At 46.8% G+C, this 15,430-nt stretch overlaps 1 protein-coding gene across 1 annotated transcript in view; it reads right to left on the bottom strand.

The window, feature by feature from the left end:
* Positions 1-11,767, bottom strand: part of LOC138520679 (uncharacterized) — a 135,302-nt gene extending 123,535 nt beyond the window's left edge. Inside the window, exon 1 of the mRNA XM_069632952.1 lies at positions 11,638-11,767. Coding sequence (XP_069489053.1) covers positions 11,638-11,751 — 114 coding nt within the window. The 5' untranslated portion in view covers positions 11,752-11,767. The remainder of the gene's footprint in view (positions 1-11,637) is intronic.
* Between the last annotated feature and the right edge of the window lie 3,663 nt (positions 11,768-15,430).

The raw sequence follows: 15,430 nt of genomic DNA on the forward strand, positions 1-15,430 counted from the left end.
TGAACAACGCCGAGAGACAGCTGATTGTGCTCTGCCCATTCTCATAGGCCAGAAATTCTAGAGGTCTGGGCCGAACCCACAATCTCTGCACATAGGGCCGTGGCATACGTGTTGCAGTTACCAGGATTTCATTGCGTCAATTTTTGCCACTAATGTTTTCACCATGATGTTTTGACCCCAGCAGTTCTAGCGATTCTTTTCTAAAACAAATATATGTGTAGTGTGTTTGTGTAAGTGTTTTGGGGGTGGTGAGTGAGGTGGTAGGGGAGGGTTGCAGTTGGGGGGGCAAAGGGGGCCTCCCCCATTAAAAAAACATCAAAAACGGTGGGAGTGATAACACCATGGTAAAAACAGCCACAGAGAAAATTGCAGCGATTAAAACATGTGAATCCATGTGTTGTATTTCATGACCACGCCTCCTTTCTCCTTGACCTTCGGAAAAATATCAGAGGTCTGGAGATAGCCACCAGCTCCCTCCACTTGGAGAAGCGCCTCGACTTCTGTGAATTCCATCTGTCCCGGTTCTGAAAGATGCCCAACTCCGTGCCCCATGCCAAACCACTGGCATCTGCCCTAGTCATGGTCAGAGGGGGCCGTTGCAAAGGAAGCCCCTTTAGGAGGTTTCTCTTCCTGAGTCATCACTGAACTTGAGAAGCTGGAACTTGTGCTCAAGCTCCTGAGAATCTGTTTGCCAGTATATGCCAAGGTGAGAGATCAGTGGGTGGGGGTGAAACTTTTCCCAGGGGACCACAAGCGCATGGGCTGTCACATGGCCCCTGACCTGGAGATGCTCCCGGGCTGAAACTGTACCCAACAAACAAGCCGAACAACAGCAAATAGAGCTTTGCTGCTTTGTCCTCTGGAGCTAGAACCAATCCTCTGGAAGGCCAGACCTGAGCTGCTATGAATTGGGGGTCTTCAGATGGCAACAACACAAAAAGGAGATAGAAGGGAAAGAAAGCCCGTATTCAACCAACCCTCAGCAGGTCAACAACCTTTAGTAAACAACATTGGGGTCAAACGGGCATCTTGAATCTATTTCACACAGGTAACCACACGACCAAACAGTGCTATTGGATGATAGTCTGCCCCTTATTTCATTAAATTAACAGGCAGTGCCAACAGACTAAAAAAATATATATGATTTTTATTGATGTACAAAAGTCGGACACATGTAAAAACATAAAGAAGAACAACACAATACACTATTAATATCGTACTAACAGAAAATAATTCTTGAAAAAGGAGCAATGTGGTTTTATTGCCACTCTGCTTTGCCCTTCCTGTTCTTCAGCTCAAACAATACAGCAATATCATTGCAAAACATAGAACAGACAGTCGGTCTTGTAGGTGTAAAAGGGCTGGACAAAATTGACTGCCCTCCAGGATCTAAGGTATTTGCAATTAAAGTGTCTTGTGCTTGTGCAAATACGCAGCTGTTTAACCAACCAACAAGGTTTTTTCAAACAACATCTCATTCTCTCATTCAAAATGCTACATACACACCCTTCTCAACACAAAAACATCCAACATGTTTCTTTCCAACAAACAAGAAAAGGGGTATAAACCAAGTGGGGGGAAATTCGTCAGGGAGCTGTCGAGATAGTCAAGTCTATGTTGTCGATTTACACACTGTGTAGCGCCTAAAAGCGCTGTGAGCTAAGATAGTTGAAAGAAGCCAACTCTTCAATTGGGTGCTTTAAATTCAATACTATCCACAAAGAAATACAAGTGATAGCGTGAAGTAAATTTGCTACAAGTAATTTCTATTACAGATACATCCACAAAAAAGAACTTTGTCAGTCCATGTGTTACCTAAGGAAAAAAAGAAAACAAGAAAGGACAATCAGAACTTATATCCAAATGTCAAGCCAAATCTCACTAGTACTGAATTACCAGCTACGAGTTTCTAACTAACACGATGTAGCTTCTGAATTAGATTAGAGTGAATTGAAGATGGCAACAGATGGCTCTTTCCAAATTCAAAGGAACCATCGGGGCCCCAGGGCCTTGCATGCCTTCTGTACATGATCCTGCAGTTGCTCCCTGGAAGATGCGCGGATCGTTCAGTCGCCCAGATGCGGGAACATTTCAATCCTCTTTGTGTGTGTATTAGACACTGATGGAGCCAGTGCTTTGATGAAGACACCTGGGAGCTGTTTTGAGACCAAAGAGAAGATCCTGAATTAAAAGCGTAGACCTGCAACCAAAAACCTGAGAAACTGTCGATGCATCCACCTGGTAGGAGGTAAGTGTCCTGCAAGGATACGCGGGAGTCTATTTCCCAGATTTTCAGCATAATCCTTTGCAAGCTTCAGATTCAGAAGTGCTTCATCTGGATGTCCCTGTCCAGCCTTTGAAAATCCAGCACCGGCCTCAACTTCCCATTTCGCTCCGGCACCAGAAAAGAGATTGAGGCCCATCCCAACCTTCCTCCTTCTTGGAAACTCCTGGGATAGCCTCCTTTTGCACAAATCCTTTACTTCATGGATCATAAAAGATCTCCTTTTCCTTCCTTGTGGAAGAGGAGTGCGGATCATGCCTGATGGGGATGGATGGCAAGTTCCCTTCCGTAACCCCATTGGATTTTCATCGTGGCATACAGAAGAGATTGTTCTATGTGTCTCCACACCTGTCCTCTGCAGGTCTGGCATCAGAACCTCTGCGTCTCTGATGGCAAGAGGGTCTCCCCAGATGTCTGCGGGATCTTCTTTTTGATCTGATTGGATTCCAGCTGGTGTCCCAGGTTGAATTTCTTGCAACGATTGTTGGCGCGTTCATCAACCTTAAACATGCTATGCGCCTTCCCTTCCAGAGAGTCCCAAACAGTATTCTTCCCTGAAATCAAATCTTCACTGCTGTCTATTTCTGGAGCCCACCCGAATGCCAGGCCCTGATGTGTTGGTCATTGCTGCTCTGCAATAGCCAACTAATAGTTAATTGTGCCTTATATTTAGACAATAACTACCTTCTTCAGTGCTTGCCCATCTCTGTGTATGTGAGTCTGTTTGCATGAGAGAGAGCCTTCCCAGTGCCTCTCCTCCCCCCTATTTTATTATAGCGCCTTAAAGAGGTGTTCCCTAACTCTAAAGCACGTATGGGTTCGCGGGGACCCTAGTTCCTTCCCAACAACCCCTATGGTCATAGCAGATGCTCGAACCCCATCATATGCCAAATCTGATAACACTTCCATTAGGAATATATGTTCTTCAAAAAGGGGGGGTGCAATACGCCCCCTCCTAGGTCTCTCAAAGTCCCCTAGTGCTGTCTCATCTGTGGTTGGCGGGTCTCGCCAATCCTTCAGAACCTCTTCCTTTATATCCGCAATCATACGAAAGCCCCCCCTTATTTGCCTGGGAGGAGGTGTAGTGCCAGAATCCAGCTGCTGGACCGCAGGTTCCGTGCTGCAAACCGCTGTATGCAGACACCAGACCCGCGGTGTCTGCCAGAGCCTTTTTATCAGCGACTTCTCCGCAGGCTTCCCTATTCTGGGAGGATTCTGTGTCTGATGAGGAGGAAGAAGAACAGGTACTTGAAGAGGAAGAGGAGGTAGTTGAATGTGTTCTCCTGCCTGTGTTTTTTCAGTTCTCTGTCATTTCAACGACAGTCCATATTTCGATGTTTTTTACTGAAAAAACTCATCGAAATAGTTTATTTTTATTTTTTGGGGTTTTCCCCTCAGTCCACCACCCTCTATTGTTTTTTCACTATTCCTCACCCCCACCCCTTATATACACTACCCCCCTATATTTTTCAATGAGATGTTTCTGCAAAAAATATTCGTTAAAAACCCATCGAAAAATAGACTGTCGATGAAAGGACGTTGTACCGTTTTTTCTTCCCCGGGCCATCCTCCTCTTTTAAGGTCTTTTAAAATATGTGCACAATTCTCTACCTTCTCTTTTCTGATGAAGAAGATGAGGAGCTGGTGGAGTTCGCCTCCTCTTTCACAACCTTCTGCTTTTCTGATTGTTTCCTTGAGCTCAGTGCAACACACCCACCACATTTCACAAGTATTTGCAAGCCTGGCAAAGTTTACATACTTCTTATGTGCAGGAACTTCATTTGTGAAGCTAAACCCAAACCAAAATGGCGCCTGCCAGTTTCTGCAGGCCCACTTTACAAGGCGCCGGTCCTGGAGCGTAACGAAGGGCTGGCTCTGGGGATTCGTGGTGTTTACTGTTGCCATGGAGCCATTACCTTTCACACCTGCCGCACATCCACAGTGCACATCCTCTCCCCTGAACGCCTTTATTAATTTATCTATTTATTTTGCATTTTTAAAGCACGCACACAGCAGGCGGGCATCGAGGCGCTGTTACAGGAATTGTTTTTTTTTTATTTGTTTGTTGCATAATTGTTTGTTTTGTCTTAGTTGCTTATTTATAACACCTTAGATACCCAGAGGTTTCTAAGAGCAGACCTGCGGATTGAACCTGTGTTGCTTCGTGTCGTCTTACTTCCAAGGCGAGCACATTGCTGCTGAGCTATCCTCCCCCTCAACCAGAGATCTATGAGACAATCGCTCTCAACATGGAAACCGGCATCCCTGCTGTGCCTGTACCATAGAAGCTCATATCATCCCCTTGTGGGAGCAGGGCCTGTGGGAGCGGAACGCCACCACCAGCAAGAGTGGAGAGCCGCCACCGGGCCCCACGGCCCCACTACCCTGGGCTGCCACCTATCCCGTGCCCTGGCACACAGCGATCCTCCGTCCCAGGGGAGTCACTGCTCAGTCTTCCTCAGGTCTTAATTATGTGGCCGATTGGTAGACCCTTCAACCCCATCCACCGAAGCCCCTCTCTCAACATGGCCTCATGGACAGACCCCGCCACCCACCCTTCTAGATCACCCACGCGCCCTGCAGATAGTGACTAGTAAAGGCAGTTTCGTGCTGTGTCCCCTCAAGGCCAAGCAGCAAGAGAATGTATTGTGACAGTATGTACCCTAACCACACTCTGGAGTCACTACCCATAAGGCAGGAAACCTTGTGATTGATGTACTATGGGAGTCTGGGGGCGTGGGTGTGTTATACTCTCGGTGGCAATGGGAGGGACATATTGAAGTTGAAAAAAGTGTTCCTGTCATGGGTGCTCTTCCTAACTTGGAAACAGGTACTGGGACGAGTTCTGTCCACGTAATGACAACATATGGCAAATTGGTGGCCATGTAACCAGTAGCCAAATCTCAAGCCAGGCCAGAGTAGGCAATCCTCCAGCTTTTTAGTTGATATGCTGCTGGCTCCAGCCTGAAAGCCAGAGGCGAAGGGCCTTGCCATGCAGCCATAGCTGCCTATCACTTCCCTTAGCTGCCAGCGCGCTGCCCTCATGCCAACGCGAGGCTTTGATAGTGCCTGAAACAGCTCAGAAGGTCCTTATTTCTTGTTGCCCCATCAGGGTGTGTAAGGGGCTGGGTCAGGGGTGTCAAGGAGGAGCCTCAGGTGAGTTTTATATCCTATGGAGGACTGGCCATTCGCCCTGAGAGGAATTGAGTCACCTCATTGAGGGAGAGACTGCCAGTGAGGGTGAATGGGTTAGTTAAGAGAAGCTTAGTTTCTGTTTGGTATTAAAAAGTTGTTACACTGAGGCTGCTTACCTGAGCTTAAAAACAGACCTAGCTCTGTGCACGAAGGGAAAGACTATTTTGAAGCAGTCTTCATTTTAGGCCAAAGGCCTTCTGGGCTTTCTGCTCCCTGGATCTCTGCATCAGCCCTGGGGGCCTTCATACCTGGGAGTTAAGGGGGTCAGTTGATTCCATGCACTTCCTCCATGTTGCTGTGCACCCCTGGGCCTCCTCTGGTTTTAGGCTAGCATTTGCTAAAACAAAGGAGCGAGCTGAACATACAGCAGCTGGGGCTACAGTCACTGCGTGCCACAGCCCCAACCAGAGGTTGCGCAACCACCAAACTCAGATCCCTGTCCATGCCACACACATGTTCCTTTGTCTACCTGAAGCTGTTCCATCCGGCCCCCGACTGCAGAGAAGAGTGAAATGTATTTAAAGGGAAGTTTGAAAAGGCATAGGTGTGTGCATACATATTTAAAATGTCATGCCATGTGTTTGGATATGTGTGTGGGTGCATGCACAAGAGTTTAAATTAGTGTGTTTGCTTGTGAGGATGTAGGTGTGTGTGTGTGTGTATCTGTATGTTTGGTTAGGTGTGAATGACTAAATGAGTTAGTGTGGCTGTGTGGATGTTCAAGTGTGAATACGGTGGTGTGTGTGTGTGTGTATGACGGGAGATGGGGCCTCAATCGTTTCATCAGTGGATATTAGCCGCAATGCTGGCATAAATTGTGTGCTCGACAACATAAATATAATTGTCAATGTTAAATCTGGACACAACGTCTTCAAATTGAATAACAGTGGGAATGCTGGCATATATCGTGGGTGCGGCATCACGGACGGGATTACAAGTTTATTGTGGTCTGACACCACCAATGGGGTTTACAGTGGGAGTGCTGGTATATTTTATGGGCAATACATCAAAGTGATTTACATTGGGAATGCTGCCGTCATATATTGTGGGCGCAGCCTCATGAAAGAGGGTTACAGTGTCAGTACTGGCATACATCATGGGCGTGGCATCATGACATTGATTTACCATGCCAATGCTGGTGGACATTTTGATCACAGTATCATGAAAGAGATTTAGAGTGAAAATACTGGTTTGTTTTTTTATCCTACAACTTAGGGGAAACCACTTTTATGCCCTAACCATTAAGGGATAAACAGTGATCAACAAAGGGAACTCATTTAAACTTCGAATCATTATGAGTCAAATTGTTTAACTCTAAATGTCATAATTAAATGAACAGGAAGGAAATTGAATCAATGAGGATAATTGCAATTGTTTAGATGACGCTAAATAATATTGCTCTCAATATTTAACTCATAAATACTTTTATTGCTAGACAGCTCCGCGAAAGACAAAGCAATGCAAGAATCCCTTATCGATAAAGTCAAGAACTTATCCAACCAAGGGAAAGCAATCGACCTCAAATTTGGTCGTTACTCCATAATTCCAGTAAGAGACTTTTATAAAAAGAAGGTGATTCCCTCGTTAACTTACGGATCAGACGCCATGCCCAATCTTCCGGCAGAGCTATGGCCAAAATTGGAAGCTCTATTCTGGAGGAAAATCCTTGGCCTCCCGAAATCGACACCGATGGCACCGCTCAGGAGAGAACTTGGCCTTTTATCTCTGGGAACCCTGGTCCCGCTGAACAGTGTCCTACTTTACAGGAAATGCATCATGCCAGGGACCCCATATGCCTATCGTCTGATAAACAAGGAACTCGAACTGAAATCATGCAACTCACTCTTGAAATGGGAATCAAACATGATTGCCCTTCTACATTCAGCCGAAAGCTGTAAGGAAGAGCTGATAACCAACCCAGTAAAAACGTCCAAAAAAATCAAAGAGTGGGATTGGATTCAAACTACAGAAATAGCCAACAAATACAAACTCACCAGCCACCTTCCCCCCTTCTTTAAGAAACAGGACACACTGCAAACCTACCTCAAACCTTTCCCAAGTAGAGCAGCCCGTCTCTACTTCCTGAAAATTCGCCTAAATCTCTTAGAGACAAACGAAATTCTGGCAATTAGAGGACTATCGAATACAAACCGATGCCGTCACTGCAAATCACCTACAGAAAAAGAAACGATTCGCCATCTTCTGCTGAATTGCCCCAAGACACGAGAAATCCGTCGTACCTATCTGAAGAACAACTTCTCCGACTTCGCATTGTTAGACGAGGAAAATTGCTGGAACAAGTTGATTGCAGGCGACAAGCCAGGCTGGGCCCTAGCCACGGTAAACATCATGCAACACATCATCAACTGGACATGTCCGTTAGAGGCATAGCCGACCGCTGCTCTTTTGTCGACTTCTTCGACAAGGGGCAGATATAAGTCAGGCCTCTTTACACCCGGTTTTTCTCCTGCTGGCCCTGAGCCTCTCGCCAGTATGCAACACGCTCCAACAGCAGCTGCCTGTTTTCTTTTGGCATAGGATGGTCGACTTACTCTTTTCCTTGCCCATAACGAGATCTTTCATCTGCTTGAACTAGTCACTGACCTTGAAATTATTTTTTTAAAAAATGGATCTTCAGTCCTTTTCGTTTTGTAAAAAAATCCGAAGTGATTAAACACAATAAAAAAAAAAAATACTTTTATATTTTATTTTGCCATATATAAAAACCATATTGCACTCCCAATTACAATGACCAACGTACACAATAGATACAGAATATTAATATACATGTAGTACATGTACAATAAACAGTGATGAGGACTTGCAGATATTATTATATCTGTCAAGTCTTCTCAACAGGTTATCACACATATGCCACCATCTGAACAGCACAGCCACCTTTCTTTTGACCAAATCCAGGTTGGATACTTTTCAAACTTCAAAAAGTTGAATTCACATAATGATGACATTACAGGGAATGACATCAGATGACCTTTGATCAGAGAAGATGCTTCCAGTCCTGGCAGTCTCTGCGATGCAAGCTCTGACCGGAAGTTAGTCAATCACCTGGGGATGATGATGACTCATGCCTTCCTATATTTCACCTACCAACCAGGAAATGCACTTCCAAACAGACTAACTACTTACTTACTAGGGATCCTATGTGTAGCACAGTCTGACAGTCCTGTGGTTGGAGCAGTGGGGCATGTTTAGCAAAGGCTAGCAAAGATATGGTGGGTTTAGAAAGGCATGCATGCAGTTGTCTACAGTCTTGAGAAATGTCTGTCTTGGGTTGATTAAGCTATATATAAAGTAGCACTGTCCTGTAAGACAAAGGCAACTTCCTGGAGCAATAGGCTTGCATTTGGGCTAATTTGCAGATATGATAGCTTATTTATAACGCACTTAATACCCAGTGGTTTCTAAGCGCAGACCCGGGGATCGAACCTGGGTTGCCCCTGAGCTATCCTGGTTCCCCCACAATTCCTTGCTGACATGGTTCTGAACCGGAGGTGAGCTTCCAGTGATGGTTATTTGGTGGTGGGGTGGGTTATGTGACTTGGCTCACATTTCAGGTGAAAAGTTTTTTTCAAATCGGTTAAAAACCAACCATGATGATCCCTAATACGGGTGAGACCGGTATGTTGTTTTCTGCAGCTTTTAGAAATGTCTGTCTTGGATTGTGTATAACACAACTCTGCCACATAAGACAAAACAATTGCATTTGGGATACCAATAATGCCTTGCGGTTGTGCCTCTGAAATGGCGGGGAGTGTGAAATCCTGCAGAAGGCTCATCTCAACGATGACAAGTGGGATGTACATGATTATTTCGAAACCGAAACCTTCGAATTGGATCATTACGAATTCTAAATGTCTGGCACGCAATAATCAAGTACATCACCCATGCCGGCTATCCACACACCCTCCACCCGCCTACCCCTAAAACGTACCTCCGGCGGAGCACTTACCTGTTGTCCTCTGTTGCTCTTTCCCTGTGACGTGAGCTCCGGCCTCCCCATTGAGGGGCCTAACTTCCGCCGCAGGGACCTTTTTTCTTTTTTTTACTTTCTTTGTCCCTTGCTTTCCTTTTTATGGGAGCAGGGGACACCCCCGCAACGCCCGCTGCCCTTGACCGACATTATGGGATTTCGGCCTTTTTGTCCATGCATCTTATTTTTCGCAGTATTTTCTGCTGCTGTGCACAAGTGCAGCTCTGCCTTTTTGTGTGATCATGGCATGTACAATGTTCCCCATTTTAATATTGGAAGCTCTGACGGGAAGGCCTTTCGCCATGATGGGGTTCACCCAACTCATTTTGGGAAATTCTCTTTTTCTGCTAAGCACTCATGTGGATGTTGTGGATTTACTTAGGAACTTTTGCTTTTAGGCGCTTGGAGGTGGCCCATGTACTGTCATTGCTGCTCCACTTCTTGTGTCTCTCCTCACATTTGACCTTTGACTCCGCGCGTTTTGTAGTTTTGCGCTGGTGTGTGCTTTTTTAGATGTTTTTCTTGCTTCCGTTTTGCCAGCTCAGGATTTCAGAGGTTGTAGCACAGAATGCATTGGCATTATTCTATGGAAAGTGCAATGCAACCTAGCCTAAGGCACTGCTAGTGTGACACTAGAACATTCTAGAACATATATATTTAATATATTAAGAAAATCGTTATGTTTGATACTAGCGAAGATAGATGATGTTGGAGATGTTTCATAAACGCTTCTGCCATCCCAAACAGTTTGGGGTGCATAGGGTGTCTCTTTGCTCTCTCTTTGCTCTCTCTATTTCTGCCTCTCTCTTATTTTCTGCCCTCGCCTCTCTTTTCTCTTTCTTCCTGTTCCTTTCCCAGTCCGTCCCTGTCGGTCAACCCTTCACTCTCTGCCTCCCCCTCTTTCTTGGTCCTCCCTCCATTTGTGTCTGTCTTTCTCCTTCTTTCACTTCAACCCAACCCAAGTAGCAATGCAAAAATGGGGAATTCCACAGTCCTGCCACCGCTTGCAATCCTGCATTGAATCAATGGGACCGAGGGGCGGTAGCGGTATTCGAGTTTGCTTGAACGTCCGCAGATTTACCGCTGCATTCCATCTTTCTCTTCGTGCAAGCCTATTTAGAGTGGAAGAAAAGCACCAGGCCTTGCAGAAACACAATTAAAGCACACCTTTCCAGGGATTACGAAAGTGAAAAGGTTACATGTAATAATGTCCCCGCAAAAATATCACCTGACAAAAAATTCACCGTTTTTTGCGGAGACATTATTACATTGAACATGTGGAGGAAATCCCTGCAACCCCTGTTGTTTTTTTTTTTTAATGGGAGCAGGGGACTTCCCCGCAACCCGTCCCCACGCATAATGCCACACTATATAATGTCGCCAATGGCTTTTCCCGGGGACATTATGTATGGGGCCATTATTACCTGATACCAGTGAAAATACTGACCCAAGGTCTATGCTCCATCAATAATCAAGATAGACTTTGCCTTGGAATATCTTGGGGTCAATTAACATTGATTTGGGATGAAAGTCCCCTCCTAGCACAGGACAGCAACTGAACTGTTGTGCCCCAATCCCAGGACAGAACAGTCAGGCGGCATCTCAGTCTTTTGGCCCTCAAGATATTTAGCCAATTGGTAACAGGAGGTTTTGCCGCAGCAGAATTGGTCGAGGGAGAATTCATTGCATATTTTTTTAATGGTTTTTGCAGCAAATTTAACTGGGGGTGGGTTTAGTTTTATAATGAATGTGGGGGGGGGTTAAGGGTGGGGGTCTGTGGGGGGCCTCCCCAGCATATATTTGCGGCAAAATAAAAATAAATTACAACACTCGATGAAATCTCCCTCGACCAATTGTTTTCGATAAAATCACGTAGAACCTGGCCAATTTATTCCGACACTGGATCAAGACATCCAGTGTCAAAACCCATGACCACTCTCAGGAGTTGAGCGGATCTTGACTGTTTTGTTGGCCCCACTCAAGTGACGCTCTGGCAACTATGCGCCCCTTCCTCAACTCATCTTGCCAAACAGCCTCCTCTCAGGAGTTGAGCGGATCTTGACTGTTTAGTTGGCCCCACTCAAGTGACGCTCTGGCAACTATGCGCCCCTTCCTCAACTCATCTTGCCAAACAGCCTCCATTCAATAGGTTTGGGGTTGCACATACCAGACGGAGGTTGGTGTGGAGCTGGCGTCCTTCGTGTGGCTCGCACTCTGGGGGCAAGACTGCAGAGCGGGCACAGGTGGCAAGGAAGAGAGCTGTAAGAAGTGGGACAATCATCCTGGCGCGCGTCTGCTTCAGCGGGTGCTAGATTGTGATAACGTCTGACCAACCGCACTCTTAAATACGCTAACACGCTGAGCCCTGTGTACCTACAGAGTTCAGGATAAGGGAGCTGACATCTGCTTGCACACACAGTCACCTGAGGTCATTGGATTGGAGCCAATGTTAAATATTTATTAGGAATTTACTGCTGGCAGCAGGCAAATTGAATACAACTAAAGGAGGGCTTAGAAGCACAGAGCTTGAAACTCAAGCAATGTTGGATGATGCAGGAGCAGGTGGAGCGAGGCGTAAAATCATATGTATCCAGTGGTCTATATCCCGATGCCCCCAGGACGAGCTTCTGTACTTGCTATCATGACCATTACTTTGGGTTTGGCTCTAACGGGCGATATCACACAGAAAATACACACTGTCATGCGCTCTGCATTTGGCATACATCTTTTGTGATGCCATTTGAGCTGTTGTGATAGGATGGCAGACATGGGTGAGCAGGATGGGGATCCATCACCAAGGGCAAGACATACTTGCACAGTAATATTACATGGGTTATCAACAAATGTTGGGGCCAGGCCTGGGCGAACCTCCCCCGACCCACCCGCGACTCCCTGCAGTAGAACGGTGACAGTGGAACTCTTCCGCTTGAGTTCACGAGAGATCAGGGAATCCATACCCAGATTCAGAGCTTGTGTGAGGATTCAGAAAAGATCGCCAGGCTCTCTGGGATTCAGGGAATTCTTGTGGGGATTCGGGCAGGTTCTGGGCAGAAAATCATAACCTGGGCATGTGTCCATCTTTGTACCATCGCACTTGCTCATTCTCTTTGCCCCTTTCCTTTCCCACCCACTAAGGTGCAGAATGAGACATGTCTTCTTTTGGCATAAAAAGGCAGCAGATTTATTTTCACAACATAATAAATTCAAAACACTGCATACAACTTCCTGAAAATATTCTGAAAGGGCAGCGACTGCTCCATGTCCAAAAACCTGCTTCCCCTTTTCCGAACAAAGTCCACAGTAGGCCCAATTCCCCCAACCCTTTGTGTCTGAGCCCCGCCTGCCCCTGCAGGTGTTCCTGGGCTGGGGGAGTGCCGTTTATCAGGGGAAGCTGAGCCCTCATTGCTACCACCAGACACCCCCGCTGCTTAGGCCCCCAAGAGGCGCTGGTCCTGAGAAGAGCGAAGAACCTTCCGGCTTTGCCATGGCTCATTCGGAGTCTGTATCTTGCCACTGGTCACCAAAACACTGCCTCGCCATCCCGCAACGTCAACAGCCAGGCATTGCCGTACTGCTGTTCCTTATGCAGGGTGGGTGGATGGAAAACGAAAATAAGTCCTCTGGTACGCGGGCATCCTTCTGCTTGGGGCTGAATACTCCTGCAGCAGGATGCCTGCCGGCCTATATGCCGCTAGGCACGCCCCCTTCCTTTGTCGCCCTTTGTGGCCTTTTGCTCATATTTGGCGCCATGTTTGGCACGCTTGCCACGACCCTCCCCCTTACCCAGGGGGGAGGGATGAGGAACCTGCCCATGTTAAAAAATATCTGGGTGCCTCTGCCATTTTTCTCCGTCGTCCCCTTCATAACCTGGGCATTTGTCCATCTTTGTACCATCACACTTGCTCATTCTCTTTGCCCCTTTCCTTTCCCACCAAGTAAGGTGCAGAATGAGACATGTCTTCTTTTGGCATAAAAAGGCCCCAAATTTATTTTCACAACATAATAAATTCAAAACACTGCAAACAACTTTGTGAAAATATTCTGAAGGTGCAGCGACTGCTCTGCCAAAACACTGCCACGCCAAAGCTGGGTTACCGCCCACTGCGGCTCTCCCCTTTCCAACTCTACAGTTCCAGGAGCTTCGTGCAAACATTCCAGTAAAACAGATCCCTCCCGGATGCTGACAAATGCACTCCATCCTTCAAAAAATACTCTGGCAATTTCAAATTAATCAAGCCGTGCCTGATCTGGGAGAAACCTCTGCCCTTGCAAAGTTTTGCCATTGCCCCATTCAATTTTCTTCTTGACTTCCCCACCCCTGTGTGGCCCTCAGTGCCCCTCCATTCTTGCTTTGGGATGATCTCTGACCACAAAATGTGTCAAGTCGTGCCTCCTAGGTGTATAATCAGGACATCCAGCCTTTGCTGCTTACCCAGGAATTTGTTGATATGTCCATGCAGCTGAGACAATCTCATTCCAGGCACCACGTGCCACCAAATCCGGTACTCGCCGGCGGTCAGTTCCTCTCTCTCGGCCGTCCAGATTGCCCCGGTCCTTGACACAAATGAATGCCCTACTACCCAGATGGACCGTCTCCTCCTCCGTGTCGCTGTTAGAAGGAGATGAGAAGGAAGCTGTTAACACTACATTTTATCCGGCCTGATGTATCTCCTGAAACACCCACACTTCCATCCCCCTAGTCTCTTGATTGCTTCCGGACCCCCTCGACCGCTGATGTGGCTGCCCCTATCCTGAAGGAGTGAGTCCCAAACTCACCTTCCGTTACCCCCATCTTCTCTAATGCCATGTCCATGATGCTCATGAACTGGAAACGGCCGAAGGCCGACCCATCTCTGTGCAAGAAAAGAGGAGCCTCTGCACCCGCCGGCTGCCTATGCTGGAGGTTTGTTGCCAAGCAACACTATGCTCCCTCAGATGTTATGGATTGTAACCGTCCTCCCTTTCCCCTTCTGACCAGTTTTGGACCTTCTTAGATAAATGCATACCTGTCCTTCTGTCAACTGTACATCTTCCAACTGTAGAAACCCAGAGCCCCTACTATCTTTATTTTCAGGCACCAGCTCACTTACTCTAAAGGCTTCAAAGAAAGCCAATGTGAAGGCTGTTGTGAACAAAACCCTCTCTAATTTGTCATGGCAAACCAGCCGCAGGATTTCAACAAAACTGTGAAGTTTGACAATATCAAGGATTTCAACAAAACTGTGAAGTTTGACAATATCAATGGGCCGCCTTACATCTGGCTTCCTCTCAGCTTGCTTGGCCCAACCCCTCATCACCATCACAATGTAATGCTCCTTGGTGGGGTCGGCTTTGCACCCTAGTTTGAAATAATGGGCTATTGCCGCCAAGTGATAAGCCATCTATGATCTGGTTTTCCCAGACCGCCAGCCCCATCCAACAAATGTGCGCACTGGCAATCCCCTCTGCCCATCCGTCAACACTTCGTCTTGGAAGGCCATGAACCGCTCCCAGCACCCCTTGTATCTTCTTGCTGTGCCAGAGCAGTGTGTATTAAAGAACTCAGATCCCCCCAATCATGCCCACTACTGTGCCTTGAATGGGGTCATCGTTTTGCTTGCTTCTGAACAGTTCCCCCGAAATTTCTCCCTCTGCAAACGAGAGAGTCAGCGGCCACATTTTTCACCCCTGAAATATGCCATGCTCTAACTTCGGTGTTCACTGTAAGCAAGCTTTTTGTGAGCTCTCTAAGTAGTTTCAATAACCTAGAATTGCTGGACGTCCCCTGATTGAAGATCTGGACCACTGCCGAATTAACCAACCAGAGCAACTCCTTCTTGTTATTCAATTCTTTCCCCCACAACTTGAAAGCCACTACAATAGGGAACAATTCCAGCAACGTGATGTCCCTGGTAATCCACTCCTGATGCCACGCTGCTGGCCAGGCTTGGCCACACCAATTGCTCCCCAAAATTGTCCCA

The sequence above is a fragment of the Ambystoma mexicanum genome, chromosome 13 (assembly GCF_040938575.1).
Source record: "Ambystoma mexicanum isolate Mex_15411 chromosome 13, UKY_AmexF1_1, whole genome shotgun sequence".
Lineage (NCBI taxonomy): Eukaryota > Metazoa > Chordata > Amphibia > Caudata > Ambystomatidae > Ambystoma > Ambystoma mexicanum.